Consider the following 16,296-nt stretch of genomic DNA (forward strand, 5'->3'; position numbering starts at 1 on the left):
CCCTGCCCAGGCAAAACACCGACTTTGACTATCAGCCACCTGCATTACGAAACGGCACCATGGTTATGCGCTGGTGGTGTTTTGGCCGCGCAGTCCACATTTTCGTTTTACTCTGCTGTTGGTGATACTACCATAACAAGCGCTTCTCGTGTGTGCTGCTTTTTCTGAAACTTTGGTTCATGCAACACAAATATAACTTGCCAAATGGCTGGTTGGTCGGGGAGGAGAAGGGGTGCTCTACTGGTCAAATGGAGGGTTGTTGCACTAAGACCTCGTGGTCTAAAATTTTTGATAAGGAGATAACTGCACACTTTCACGATGTTGCTGAACTAATTTTGCGAATAGATGCTGCAATAAGGAATATTTAGGGCATATAAAACAAGCCAATTGAGCTGGTTTTGAACAATTTCAGCCTTCTTGGCAACCAAAGAGTACGTGTAGCCTTTTGTCGGGCCTGAACTCACTCCGGCAAAGTAATACGTCTGCGATTACGTATTAGCAGGTTTCGCATCCAGGAATGAGGGGTCGCTAGCGTTTTCGCCGCTGGAGTAAAGCGCACGAGCTTTAGTGTACTTTTTCACCTGGTCAGTTGCTCAAACCACGTTTCGTCACCATGCTGTTCAATCAAACCTTGCTCAAACGTACGGTGGGACAATACCACCAAAGAAATTGTTCAGGCCTGCTCACTACTCCAGGCAAGCCCTGCGACGTCCCTCAGTTTGGACGCTTTTCTCCTGCCGTGTAGACGTGGGCATGCATGCTACCACATTTCGAGACAGCAGGACTGCTAAGCCTGACGAATCCTATTGTAGGGCGCTGGTGTTTATTTGGGCGACTATACAAAGATGACAATGTTTTTTCAGCGTCGTTGAAGTGCTGCGTGGTGATGTGATGTGCTACGTTTACTGAATGCTTGCGTAGTGTACACTTGCAAGCTCTCGCAGTCGGGCAGGGCCGCGTGCTCGACTCTCACCGATATTGACAGTGTGCCGAAGGTTCGAGTGTTCTCGTTCATAAAGGACCACCAAAAGGAGAGCCCGCCTTTCACCGCGGTGACATCCATATGCTTTCTCTCCGTGATTCGAAGGCATTTGTTTGTCTATACTGATTGCTTTTGCGTTTTTTTAAAGCACCCCTTTCAGTACGTTTGGATATTTCTGTATTATGATGTCGTGGGTATTTCTGACTTGTTCGTTGAAGACTTAACCCTAGCCGCTTTTAGCTGAATGTCGCTCATGCTCACCACCGCGATAACGTGTCATTCTGAAACAGTGCGAAGAACTCAGTAGAACAAGCGAATTGAGTAGTATTCAAAAACTGGGCAAGTTGATAAATATTCATAGCTGGTAGGAGTAAACATCACGAAATCAAGCATAGAGTAACAATAAGAAAGATGACGAGCTGAAAAAAATTAACTGAAAAAAATTATTGAAGAGACACCAAACATAGATAATCTTTTACGCGCATGACCTTAACGAGAAAACCTAATTTATGTATACTCAAGGAAATAATCTAATTAAATATAGTTCATTATTATAGAGGGCAATTCACGGTTCACTGAAGCAGTTTTGCCTTGCCCTTTGAATTCTGTAGGATCCGAATATTTCGTTTTGCAGCCGGTCGTGGTGGTGAAAAAGAGCCCTCATTCTCAAAATCTGCAGTGCACCCACGGTTCCGGCAGTGCATGGGCAAATGTCTCAAGGGCGCAATACCCTGGAGCAAATTTTGCTGCTCCCTCAGTCTAGAGTGTACATAACGCCCCGTCTGACCTATATAAACGCTTCCACACGCCAAGTGTAACCTGTATAGCACTCCTATGGCGTATTGTACTAACAAATACTTGTGGTTTTCGGAGCATGCACTATGCAACAATGAGCAGTTTACGGTGCGTTTCCGAACCAACGCGCACACACTGCTGACCTAATCTTTGACAGCAAAATTCACTTTACCAAGACATGCACTCAACTTCCTTGGCCTATGCCAGAGTTGGTGAACGTAAGATAAAACGACGATTTTTTTTTCACTTTCTTTGGCTGATGAAGTGTTGCTTTTCAGGTAATTTTATCATGACATGGACCCACCTTCTTTAGCCTATGTGTTTGTCGGTAAACGTAGAGTGTAACGATGAATTTTGTCTCGTTTTTTTTTTTTGGCTGATGGTGCATTCTCTTTTAGGCCACTCTTGAAACTTCGCATAAGCCTTTGGCAAGCCAGGAAAGCAATACCTTCGGGTTAATGAGCTTATTATAGCCTCAGAGTTTGTGTTTGTACGCTCGCGAGCATCTGAAGATCACATAACCTGGTTATTGCAGACTTCAAGGTGAAAAAAGGCGATACTGTTTTTTTGTGACTTTTTTAATGAGCAGAAGCGAACAAAAGCAGGCGCTTCAAATAACGAGTGCAGTATTGCCAGAATATTTGCTTATAAAGAATCATAAGCTCAGCTCTAATAATTGCAACGCATCCTTCAGAGGCATTTCACATGTCAAATGAAACCACAAGCATTCTCCCTGAATATGTTGAGAATGGTATTCCCGTTGTTCGTTAAGTTGATATAGAAGATGATATGGCCGTCTACATATTTGTAAACCTATCGCGCGAGCCCGTTCAATTTAGCTTCAATACCCCTGTCAACCTTCGCTAAGAAGATATTGCTGAAAACCGGAGACACTTTTGACCCACTGCACACCCCTCAATTTTGTACATAGACGCCCCCTTTCCACCATATGAAGGTGGACCTAATGTAGGATGCCAGAACCTCTAGAAAAGCTTCTGCAGACAGCCCATTTTGGTTCTTAAAACAATGCTCACCATCGTCATTATCAGTACTCTCATTCAGACTTTAGAGTAAGTGGTCTTAAGGCAGCGAGTAGAACAAGTCTTTCACGTTACAACTAAATTCATTGCAGCTGTACTTATGATGATCCCCAAGATAGTTCATCAGTATTATTATATTGAGTATAAAAACTAATCTTTTATATAAAACTCTCAAGCTGTCTTTTCAGGTAATTAGTTACGGCTTGGAGCCAGGTGCTAGTATGAGACATTGGAGCTTTGTCCATAAGTAGGCCTGTTGTCTACTTGACAAAAGGCCTACTTCTTTCGAAGCTGCCTCTCTATCTTACAACTCCTGAGGCAATATTACGGTCTTTCTTACAGGCCGTGCATTTAGAGGCGCACAATCCAAGAAACGTCTCTGTCCGTTATGACAGCGCTTTTATATGTCTTTAGCAGATTCGAACACACGTTTGATACATTTTGGTGCTATATATGAAAGACGCTATACGTACGCTCTATTAGTTCAACAGCGTATTCCATGGCGTAGTCTTGCGCGGCTGTTTCAGCGGTTTCACTTATGGCGAGGCTTGATGCTTCAATTCCACGTCCTCCGCAAGCCCAGCCAGAGTATTCTTCACATCGAGTTGTCGTCCAATTGATCCACCCAATCATGCGCAATGCTGCAAAGTGAAATAAAATACTGCAATCGCAAGCCCAGCCAGAGTATTCTTCGCATCGATTTGTCGTCCAATCGATCCACTCAATCATGCGCAATGCTTCGACCTCAGACAACGTTAAACAACATTCACACCACGAAGAAAACACAAACAAAGAAAGAAGGTCAGTTGTTTCTAGGCCCTCACGTACACAAACTCGGCCAAACAGCTGAGTGCTTCACTCTAGCCTTCTGCTTACTGAGTATGAATGTACAGTGGAGCACCGTAAGGACGCCGACAACATAGGTGCCGAATAGCTCACCCGCCTTTGAACTCTCCACTGAACAGCGTTGAGTGGCACTACTATTTATTTTTCATGGTAAGTGCTATACCTTCTGACGTAATGGTCTTGACAACTGTTAATCCTGTGAATTTTCTTTTGTTTTTGTGTGCCCACAACATTTTACACTTCCAAAAACTTGTTTCCTCCCAAAAAACTTACTTAAGCAGGGGGATATTGTGACGAAAGGACACACATGTCATGTTTTGTGGCTGATGCATAAGCATAAAGGACTTGAAGTGGCAATCCAAAACAGAAACAGGCAGGCGGCACAGGGTCTTAAAGAACAAGTAGGAACGAATGACGACACAGCGTGCAAGAAAAAGTCTCATGACGTTAACACGACAAGGCCGCGAGGGCTTCCGGAGGACGGTTAGAGACGGCGAGCGTCAGCCAGGGTTCCTGAGGTGGGCGTGGAACCAGGTCGATTCTGTCCGAGGTCCAGCACCGGTGGCCTACTTCGAGGTTCAAGGACCTGACCTGCGGTGCGGCTCCTGCCTGAGTACAGCGGTCAGAAGTGCTTTCGTGGATGAGGCCAGCCTGGTGCTGCCTTTGTAGACCATTGGCTGATCATGGTGCTCAGGGGTCGTGGCCCGCCCTGCTGAGTTGGCCTCCGAGTATTCTGAAACGGTGCTACACACGGTGCAAATTCGTGTGTGGCGTCCGTGCTATACCGTGCGACCGTGCACCCTCCGTTCCAATTCAGCCCTGCCACACGACGACCAACCCGCCACATCGGGGGAACATTGCTCCGAACCATGGCGTGGTGGTTTTTTTTATCTATCCTTAACACGCAGGAACTCTAGGAGCTCGACAAAGTCATCCAGGGACGTGCCGGAACTCTGGACCGTTTAAGACTGCCCGCTACGCATACTTGCCATAACCCTGTACACATAGTTTTTCAGTTCATTGCTTTTCTATCTCCTATTATGTAGTGTGCATTAAAAAGTTTTTTTTCTTTAACTCTAAAGCGTTCTTACAAATTCTTTCTCATCTGGAAGCAGCAAGGCACGTGACCAACGTCCATAATTATCACACCGGAAAACCATTAAAAGAAACCTAGTTTTTTTACGTTACTATAGCGCTCGCACAAGCGGTTATTGGCATATCAACCAGTCTGTCCTATGTAAGTTGCGTCGCACGACAGAGGGAACAGGTTGGCAAACAGCCAGGTAACATTCAGCAAACTTGCCACATGCTTCTTTCCACAGGTGGGTTGTACCTCCTGCTTAGAAATCATAAGCTCACAGAGCGATCATACTGGCGTCTGTTTTTTAGCTTATTGACTGTAGCATTTTTTCTTCAAGGTCAAACTAAGCTGTGCTAAAGCAACACCCATTTAATGTGAATATCCATGCGATTATGTAGAATACCACGGGTTTGAATGTTGTTGCAGTTGTGTTTAACCAGCTACCACACGACGTTTGTAGCGCACTTGATAACTATTGTTGGATTGTATTGGTATATGTAAAATGGTTTCGTTACGCACCACATAAGAGAAACGAGAGAGAAACTTTGTGAAAAAGGTACTTCGAACCGCTAAAGTTGAAAAATGTTTGCCCTGCATGGGCACTTGCGCAAACAGGCGGTCGACTAGTGGCGCCACGACGGACCCGTGACTACGCGAGAATTTCAATCCCCTTTCACGCCCAGCCGTACGTGGCTTTGTCATGTCCAGGAAAAGGGGTGCCTGGGGATTGAGCCAATGGCAGGTTATTGGACCTTTAAGGCCCCACAGCGTAGAGAATACACTCGTTTGCACTGGTTTCACGTAGATGGCACACCTGAGCCGATCCACCCAAAAAATTCGGCAGCCGCATTTTCCTATTATTTTCTTTCTCCCAATCGGCATACTGCCTCACTGTCAATCCGCCTTGTCTCCTACTCTTTTTGTTTACTTCTAGGTTTCCCGGCAACCCTGTGTAGTTGCCCAATCTCGCGTCGATATATATTATGGCAGCGACTTCAAGTGATTCACGTTCAGCTTCCCCTTTGTTGAGCTTTGTGGTGGGTGGCCCCATCGCCGCCGAACTCGTATCTTCTATACGCTATACATCTTTCTTTTACTCCCTGATCGCCACCTCACAAGGTGGTACACCTATGAGAATTTCACTTTTAATTTATTTAAACAACCATTAACCCTTGAAGCCCTTATTTTTTTTAACTGGCAGAAATTTTCGTTTCTTGTTCATTTGGAGTTACTGTAACCACAGAATTTTTCTTTCTTGTTGATTTGGAGTTACTGTAACCTCAATAACACGAAAATATTTTTAGCAACCCATCAATACACAAAAATAGCTCTGTGTCCTATATTTAGGAAACCAGGGCTTAGTGGTTGTAAAGTGAAATAAGGTGAATTTATATACCGCTATTTATTTATACCCGTTAGCGAGATTTACCGTCGACAAACTATTACACATCAGCCACGTGTTAGCTACAGCGCTCAAACTGCCCGATAGGAAGTTTTGCACTCGTGATACACATCTTCCACATATTATATCAGAGATGTTGGCAGGTTTCTTGATTATATTAACAAGAAATGGGGAGCTTTTACTGGAGCTACACATCTAGATGAGCCTGAATGCATTCTAAGGTCTGACAACCACTCAGCCCTGGTGTCCTATATTTCGGACATGAAGAGTGTCTACTGCTGCGATCGATAGGTTAGTAATAGAGAAGACCCACTTTGCAAATAGCAAGTTAAAGATCTTAGACACAACACAAAAAATACGATAGCTACTAATGTAATAGTTTAGCAGTAAGGTGTTATTTATTATTTGGTTTTGGCAATTGTCCTCGTTATTACGTTCCGCGATGTTTTCAACATTGTTGAGTTCTAAACAAGACGACGACAAATAAATTACTACCTACGCTTGTGAAGTTGTAATGAGGATAGTTTGGACACCTTTCTCAAGTTCTGGCTTCATTATGTCACATTTGGAAACAAAATTTCTTCATGTCCTTTTTATAAGACGCCAGGCTGGAAAGGGGAATGAAAACACCGCATCATATAGAGCCGACGTAAATCCGAAACTGTGCGAACAATCTCACCATTCCTTGTGTCAAAACTTTTCACGGGGGCAATCGACCGAGTTAAAAACTAACAAAAATGGGGAGCAGAGATATACTTCTGGAAGTTCATGAAAAGCTCCAGTATGAGAAATTGTCAAAACGTGCAGCTTTTAGGGACATCCTAGTGTCAATCGGCCCCCATAGATCCCATGAATAGTGTGCATGGCGTTATCTGTGAGGATGACTTTCTTGAATGCAGTGAATGTGAACTTCTCGAAGGATGGCAAGAGGGCATCGTTGCCAAAGTACAAAGAATCACAACAAGCGAAATAGAGAAATTCTAACCAAGCACATAATTATACCATTGATAGTAAACAAATTCCGTGAATCGATCTAAATTGGCAGCTGTAAGCTTCGTTTATTACCATGTATGCCGTATCCTCAACGTTGCCTCAAGTGTCAGCGCTTTGGACATGGGTCGCAAAGCTGCAAAGGTCGTGTCACTATGGCTAAATGTGCATCCAGCGAACATCTGTCCAACAATGGCAACTCTGCCGCTCTTTGTGCGAACCGCGAAGGGGACCACCCTGCCTACTCACGAACATATGGAAGAGAAGGAAATAATAGAACTGAAAGTTTTATTGAACTTGTCTTTCCGAAGAAGCACGCAAGCGTTTTGCTTTGCTGGGCCTTGCGCCGTGTCTCATCGCACCCACGAATGTCAGACATTGTGACCGCAGTGGCACTTCCGACTGAAGCACGCTGTACTGCTACGCCCCCTAGTAACCAGGCCCTGCAGACTCCTGCAGGGCCTGTGGCGGACCTGGTGCGACTGTAATCGCACTTCAATACGAAACGACTGTGACCCTGCCGGCCGAGCAGGCACCATTCACGGCTCTGAGGAGGTGATGGATACAAGTCAAAGCCTTTCTGCACTTCGGAAGCCAAAACATTGGCACAGCTCCTTGGAGAGGGCCGAAAAAACCGGCAAAAATGAGAAAAGTTCGAAAAAAATATTTCATGAAAACCTGACGTTTCGAAGCTGCTCCGGCTTTTTTCTAAGGAGGGAGAAAGCCCGAGATGTGCAGCACTTATTTATAGTTGCTGGCCATGAGCTAGAGGCTCTCGGTCACTCGTTGCAAGCCCTGGCAACACAGGGAAGGAAATCTCCCCGTGGAGCGGTTTATGTTCCCTGCTTTCTGCTGAATGTGCTATGAATCTAGGAGGAGTTGTCGGTGAGCCTATCTTCTTTTTTCCACAAGCGCCACGTCGCCGGGACGGTTGTGGTGGTCCAAAATACTGCGAGTGGTTTCAGCTTTCATAGCGTAAGAATACTGCACGCAAAGTGATAGCTTCGCAAACCATCCTGATACAAGCTGCCTACTCGTATATGCAAGACCCGAATGGACAACTTTACGCATTAATGTATACGTTTGGAGCTACATTGACATGTTGGCGAAAAGTTTTGCTCTTATGTGTGTATGAGACACTTGTAGACTCCAAAATATGGTGCATTTTGTTTCTCAGTGACTGTCGTTCTACACGATTGAAATTTATGCATCATAGTTGCGCTGTTTTAAAAAGGGTTTATACCTATCACACCATTTCTGAATTTCCCGCCATTAGACAAGGTCAGCACAGCGTTAGTCATAACAATCGGCATAGAATAACTGATGCACTAGCGTCCTGGCTAGGTTGCTTGCTTCATTGCGCAGTCTCCCTGTAATTGCAATCTTCGTATTTATTAGCAAGGACAGGGGCCCCGCTCAACCTCTGTATATTGTGTCGCCCGATACTATCATTCGTTTCTTTGCTTCTGGTGAAATATTGGACTTAAACAATGTGAAAGAGATATCTGTCTGTGAAAATATTGTGCAAACAAGAGAGGTGCCGGTTTCACAGCCTTGGATGACCAGAAATAACACTCAGCGCCAACCTCTTGTGGATTAAGCTTCTATGGCCTGCGCTTACTATACTGTCCACCCGGGCAAAAAGGGGAGGGACCCGGAATTGACTGCGATGCACTTGCTTGCTTCACACTCCTCGAAATGTGCTTGCTGCTCCCCTTTGAATCAGACGCAATAGTCATGGCCCAGTTCCCAATGTCACCGGTATACATAAAGACTATAAAGGATTAGTTTAACCTATATTGAAAGATGTTTCGCCACCTTCACAGGTACCATCTTTAGTATATATTGGTAAATTTACGTGCTACCTTCATGTAGCTGAGCTGCGCGTCTGTTTTGCAAAAACCACTTGCAATTACTATGCATTGCGGGCCAGTTTACAGAATATAATTGAGTTGAGCAGAAAAATGACATAACAGAACAGTATCTCACCAAACTGTCTGTCTGCAGGGTCGTCGTAGAACTTGGTCTTCCAGTACGGGGGCCGCATAATAACGTTTCCTACAAATCAAGAATGTTTGCTTTCATTAATTTTGACATAGATGGTGTAAGCACTGTAAATGTACATATGAAATCACCAGTCTGTCTAGGGATCTTTTTTCGTTATTGGCACTCTGTACTGATCAACACTATTGTTACATACGAGCGATTGCTACTCAATCTGTGGCATTAAGTAACACTAACACTTACTAGTTCACCTCACTTCCTTTCAAGAACGCACGTAAGGCTTACTGTAATCTCAAGGGGAGTGATGATTTCATAGGCGCGCGCATGGCGAAAAGTGCAGGGGGAACAGCCGTCCCTCATAGACGTCCGACTCTGCCCAGGCGGCGCTCTTAAAAAGCCGCTACCAGTGCCCCCGTCGCTGTGCCAGCCATAATTTGGTTGTGCACAGAGTGCCGTCCACAAGGGAACGTGCAAAGGTTCTCCTCTTTCATTAGTCTTTCGGCGTGGCTTCCTGAAAATTAAGGACCTGGCAGGCTTCTTTCTTTAATCCAAGCTCGCTCCATGAAATTAAGAAGCTCATCAAAACGAAATGCGGGAAGAATGCAAATTACATTTTATTTATTTCGGCGTCCTGCACCTGGCAATTCAAAGGTGAGTGAGCATTGCATGGCACCGAGTTCAAGGCAAGCACATAACTTGGACATATAGCTGATGCCAAAGTGCTAAAGTGCATTAATGAACAATCTATGCGATCAGTAGTATGAAGCTCGTTTTATTCAGCACGAAAAGCCCTGGTGATTGTCGCTTTGCAGTTGCATTCTTCACCATTTTCTCACTTGCTGTGCATTGACGTGTTTTATTACGCATTCTCGAATGCTTTGTTGACGCTTCTCTTCCGTTTGTATATACTGCAAGTGGGCATTTATGCATGTTCACTTTCTCAGTGTGACCGAAAGGCCAAACCAATGCGCCGAGACAGATCCGGTAATCCCGGAGACAAACGGCAAAAAAAAAAAAACTAGTCGTGATCATTTAGCGATTTACCTATAGGACGCATTTTTTCCCATTTCCTGCTTAAAGCCTGCCCTTACAGCCTTCAAAGCCCTTGTGTGCGTAACTCTGTGTGGTGGCGATAACTTCAGATTATCGGTGGTCGCAGCGTGCACGTGCGATGTTAATCGCGGCTGGGCGTCACCTGTCTACTGTTGCACGTGGCGCACTACGGTGAGCGTGTCTGTTAAGCTACCTCATCAAAGTGAACACGGTTCTACGTCAAGGCTACTCAAAACAATAGCAAGATACCTATATTATAACACTTACTCAAGCAAACGGCTGCGGAGAACGCGAGTGTTCGCTTACCCAACACGTTTGCAATGACGTGTATTTAGCGCTCTCGCCATTCTGCTTTGCGAAAGCTGCGGAAATCAATAAAACTGAAGTCGCCTACGTCCGTGGCGATTCCCAACGCAACATTAGCGCAGACTAGAGCGCAGAGCTGTTGTTTGTTGAGTGCGGAGCTATTGCGTCTGCTCTTGTTTTCACCGTCGTTCAGGCGAGTGAACCAGCAAGCACTTCACGGTGATTCGGTGACGCGTCCGACTAGCGCACAGAAATTCGTAGCTCTTTTTCTGAGTGTTCATTGCCCAACTACATCTAATATTTAGCTCAATTGTTGTTTTGTGCGTTGTAGTTGCACCTTGGTGCGCAAAAAACTGTGCAAGGGAGTCGGGCTCTGCACTACTCAAAACAGCGTCAACAGATTGTCTGACGTCTATAGTCAGCTAAGAGTGTAGGGTGCAAAGTCTGCGCTTTACCATGACAAAATAGAGAGGGGGAGGGTTCTGCCACGAACTTTCACCCTCTTCATCCTTCGAAAGAGAACCATGCGCATGTCTATGATTCATTTCGAATCATCGTAGCGAAGAATCAAAGCACTGTCACAAGACTTAGTTGCAGCAAGTGAAATAAAAAACTAAAGAGCATACCATAACAGTCTTTTTTTTTTCAAGCAGTTCAGACACAGCAGATTTTGTTGTCAAAAACAAAACGGTAGTCTAAGAATACCTAGCTTTATATATCTGATATTGTTGGAATAGAATATACTATGTGTACTAATCTTGTAAAAGACGTGTGTGTATGATAACAGTGGTGTAACGTACGATCACTTTTAAAAAATTAGTTTTTATTTTTCGCTTTGGTGCACTATCGCTGATGTTACGCATTTCCCCCAAAAATTGCATTTTTAGGGGTTGCGTCTTGTGGCTGGTGCTGATCTGATAAAGAAGCAATGCGCATAATAAGCGCATTTAAAATGAAGGCCGATGAGAACGGCAATATCGACGTCTTCATTGAAGCGCTCACCCTGAGATTTGTTCTAGAAAATGCGCCCTGTGCAATGAACGCACTGCTATGAGCAGCTGTTGTCTGTTTAGGGTGCTTTGGGTTCTTAAGAACGTTCACTGATCAATAAACAGTCACCCAAGTTTCTGTTCTAACATCATGAGCAGCTCAGCGAAGTTGTGCTCCGCTATAGCACGACTGAGCTTAGAGAAGCACAAATTGACTCGGCAAGAAGCGTGAAAAAACGGGGCGTAGATCTCGCGCTTTCTCGGGCACCTTCTTGTCAAATGTAGGCCTCTGCTGGCTTTTTCAGAACCGCCGTCGCCTCATTTGGGACCTTAAAACGCAGATAGCAGGGCGTATGAGATTGGATGCTTATTGCTGTGGGATGCCATTTCGGGCCATGCCGGCACTACTTAGAGCGATTACATTACGCAGAAGTGCGCTAAGCGCCCACTAGAAATGCAATCTCGTTTCATCACGTGCACTTAAATTTATCATGCGGGCTCACGTAAATTCTTCCCCCGTGCCGTACTTTGTAATTTCACGCATGTTCTGCGAAACTAGAGAGAGGAAGCGCTTGATGAAAGTAAGTAATCTTCAGAGTACAAAAAAGAGCGTGGACGAGAGCTTAAAAGCCACGTACAGCTGCTTCAGAAAACTCCAATTGCACTCGATGTTGAGAAAACAGATTCTAAAGTATCGCAATTCTACGAGAGATCGTCACGTGTCAACGAGTTCATATTTAAAATTTGATTGTTTATTTCAAATTTTGTGCACTTACTACCCAGTACCCTGAGAGTGGAATTTGTTTTATTACTAACAGAATAATTTAGGAGAAAAAAGTAACGAAGTTCTTCTGTACTGAGGAACCGATTTCTTCCCTTGTCATTCTCGAAAGTTATCGACAATATAACACAAATATTGACGTGATGAAGACTACGTTTTGTTAATAAACGTACTTGTAATAAAAAGTGAAGCATCATTGTTTAAAACTTGTGGTCTGAAGCAAACTGTATTGAAAAATGTCTGCTCAGGTGACATTCATTGATATGTTGTTATATTCGAAGTTTTTTTCCTCCTAAAGTAAACCAGGTAGTGTTCATAACTTGGTGATCTAGCAAGAAATAATCTTTACCATACCGCCTGTCAATATCGTTGGTGTACCTCAAACACACTTAGTCTAAGTGGCCTCAAACTTCCAGCTTCGTCGACAATAGAGAATATATATTAGGAAAATCGATATTTCAAAATCCCCATCGTCGATTTTTCTTAATATACCACAAAATAACCCTCACAGATCTTGGACAAAGAATATTAAAAACATGCAGCATTATTTTATTTTCAGTGACAATGTTACGAGTTGAAGTTCCAGATTTTTCGAGGATGCACTTAAGCGAAAAACACAGGAGAAATCCGGTAAAAAAAGTGGGCCTGAACTTCTGAGTCGTTTGAACGGGACCATATTTAGAGAGGAAAGTCAGATTTGCTAAAGGGTAATTCCCGTTTCCAGTACGCCTTTCAGCAATGCAGAAAAAACCCTTTTTGGCCGAGGTTTGAGACGCCCAACTTATTAGCACCTCGTTTATTGAAGCTCTCACATGAGGCAGCTAATACAATCACCTGTTCTGAACGTTTTGGTTTACCACACCTTTATGGTAATATGCTCGTGAAAAGAACCACTAAAGCATAATGAATATTTAGGTTGGTAATTGTGCTGCCACCTCTCTAACCTGAACACGTTTAAGCGTTTTCTAGCCACGCTCTAATGACACGCATAGTTCCTGTAGACTTATCATTGTAGACCTATTCATTGTAGCCAGATGACAAGTTTCAGGTGTAAAGCAGCTCTTTGACTAGCCTGAATAATTCTGTCCCTGCGTAAAACGTGCCACACGCCGCAGGTGTTGGTGCGGTGCCAAGTAGGTCACGCCGCTGCTGTGCGTTGTCGTCACTCTCCCCTCGCAATGCGCGCTCACGTGACTTTCTCTAGCCTGCCACGCTCACACCCAACCCCCTCTATAAATTCATGCGGCACCCGCAGCTGACACCTCTTCCCTTCGCCCTAACATCCATAGTGACCGCCGCTTGCTGCACCGCCGACACGTTCACGCGCAATAAACGTGACGCCTGCCTAACGTACGCGTCGACCCATGTCTGTACGCGTCACCTACAAGACCAATGCCAGTCATCGCTTGATAGGAATCTTCCAGCACCTCAACGTAGCACCCGCGTTGGTGTCTTTCAACCCGTGACGCCACCCATCCGCAACGCTGTGGCTTCGCATACCATCAAGGTCCCCTTCAGGGAGATGGTCCAATTTTTTTTTGTTTTGCTTTGGGGACGATATTGGAATTCTCCTAGTCAATAATGTGGTTATATTCTAGCGCATGTTGAGCATTTAAGTTTTTATGTAACCTATTATACCTGACACTTTGGTGTTCCTTAAGGCGTCACGAGAACTTTGCTGTTTCGCCAATGCGGACTTTTTTACGTGGCTGCGGCCATATTGCTTGGCAGGTGGCGCCATCCCTGGCATGTCAACCAACTGGCCCGTGCGAAGCTCCGCGTTTCTATGGCAGGTTTATACGCAAGCAGCTGCCATTGCTTCTTTCGTTTCTTTTTTTTGTGTGCTGAATATTATCTGTAATAATGCAGTATAGAAAGTAAATGAGTCTTTCAGTCGTCTCAAAGGTTTTCATTTGTTTTCGGTCAAATATAACGTGTGACGGCACGAACTTGTAGCGAACTTGGTTTGCTTGGTATGTTTTCGGTGGTCTCTGTGTTGGAAAAACGTAAAGATTTTCCACGCACTCTAGCAAAGCAAACAAGTGCTAGCACCCATTGAGGATACAATTTGTTTCATTTCCTGAACTGTAATATTTAAGCTTGTTTTTCAACTCAGTTTGTGTGTTCGCAGCGACTATCACCCGCGCATGCGATTATGCGTGAGCGCGCAGTTGCGATTTCTTGGCGATCACGGCAGTTGTTTGTTGTTCATAAACTAAAAAAGCGATCGATGCTGATCTATGCATCGTGCTTCTTTATCTCTTGTTTTCTTTTTTAGTGTTGTGGCTTTCGAATGAATTGCGGCGATAAAGTGAATATAGAGTTTCTTTTGCTGAGCAGGCACCAAGCGTGCTCGGGCTCAAGCCTACAATCCGCATAGGAGCAATGTCATGTTTGTTTGTTTAAACAATGTTGTCTACCAGTTGTACTGCTCATGTGAAATCTTGGCTATCGTTTGCAAAGTTAATGAGCGAGATTAGCAGTTATAAAAATTAGGCGGAACATTTGGCCAAAGAAGAAAGACCTGCCTACCCTATCGGTCAGTGGTGTTCCTGCGACAATATGCAGTAATTGCCCAAGTGCATAATGCATAATTTCGTTCTGTGTTTTTCGTTGACGATGGCCGCGCACCACAGTGTAGTAAATTTGATCACAGTGAACTTACTGATAATGTGTTTACATTTGAAGTAGGCATAGTAACACTACTGCGAAAATTAGATGGCAAGAAATTGAGTTGCGTAGACGTAAAAATACAAAATGCATTTTTGAAGCTCTATGTAGAATAGTGTTCGAAATATTATATTCTGTTATTCAAGAAATCCCTGTCTAATGCAAATCTTTAATTTAACAAAGTACGTGAAAAATTACACCAATCTCTTAAAAAAACGCACCATCAAGTTAGTCATCATGCAGACCTTTTTTTTTATTATGCACAGGTGCAAACATACTATAGCATGTAATTTTTAACATATATATAGTTTTCTTGAAAGAAAATGCTTAATTGGTTCTATTCTGTACGACTTTTGCCATAGTTACTCTACAGTCTCCCAGCTCATCTCAACTCTTCATGTCTTAGTAGAGGCCCTGGACAGACATAAAGAGGTCGAAAATACATGTCTCGACATCGAAAAGCATTCGACCGAGTCTCTGATCGAAACTTGTTATTGTCGATATGAAATCGTGGCCATTGAAAGCGTAACTACAAGTGCCATTTCAGCCCTTCAAAAATTCCGCAATGGTCCGTTCTTGGTTCTCTATACTTTTTTAATGGTAACCGCATGCGCCATTTTAGTCTTTTCCAGAGTCCCGCAAGGGTGCGTTCTCAGTTCTCTACATTTTGTAGCATACATCAAGGACATCATTCAGAACATACCCGCTAAACCCACTAAAACATGGCACTTTGCTGATAACTATATACCGCAAAATTACTACACCACACGACCAGAATACAATAAATGAATCCTTGAACGTAACTCAGACATGGTGCAAAGAATGGCCAATGACTACCCCCCCCCCCCAGAAAACATGATGACAATTATTCGCAAAAAGTAACGTATAGCATTTTCTTACCGTTTTGATATTGAATCGCTTGGAGTAGTAACTAACTATAAGTATCTCTGAGTCATCTCTGAGTATCTCTGAGGAGTAGTAACTAACTATAAGTATCTCTGAGTCATCTCTGAGTATCTCTGAGTCATCGGAGTCTCTCTTGTTTGAGTCATTAGAGATTGGAACAACTTCCCGAAGATATCGCAAACGAAGTGACAACAGCGTTTTTTTTTCATCGTTGTCACATCGTGACATGCCTATTCACTTTTAGTACCTGTTTGCCACGTGTCGTATTGTACTAATAAAATTTTTGATTGCATGCTGTTTCATTAAATGTTGTTCTATTTTATAGAATGTTTAAAGCGTCACTATCACAAAACTGCAGTAACCAGATTGAACTTTTTGTGTAAACCCCCCTGTGTAAACCCCATGGCGTTGCAGGAACTGTGTGAATAAAAATCTTTCTGTGGCAATGAAG

At 43.8% G+C, this 16,296-nt stretch overlaps 1 protein-coding gene across 1 annotated transcript in view; it reads right to left on the minus strand.

Annotated features, from left to right (window-relative positions):
* LOC119168750 (uncharacterized) overlaps nt 1–16,296 on the minus strand; it is a 288,336-nt gene that overhangs the window by 242,766 nt on the left and 29,274 nt on the right. The window contains exons 4-5 of the mRNA XM_037420141.2: nt 9,126–9,194; nt 3,291–3,458 (exon numbers count right to left, since the gene is read on the minus strand). Coding sequence (XP_037276038.2) covers nt 3,291–3,458; nt 9,126–9,194 — 237 coding nt within the window. The remainder of the gene's footprint in view (nt 1–3,290; nt 3,459–9,125; nt 9,195–16,296) is intronic.

Source organism: Rhipicephalus microplus, chromosome 3 (assembly GCF_043290135.1).
Source record: "Rhipicephalus microplus isolate Deutch F79 chromosome 3, USDA_Rmic, whole genome shotgun sequence".
NCBI lineage: Eukaryota > Metazoa > Arthropoda > Arachnida > Ixodida > Ixodidae > Rhipicephalus > Rhipicephalus microplus.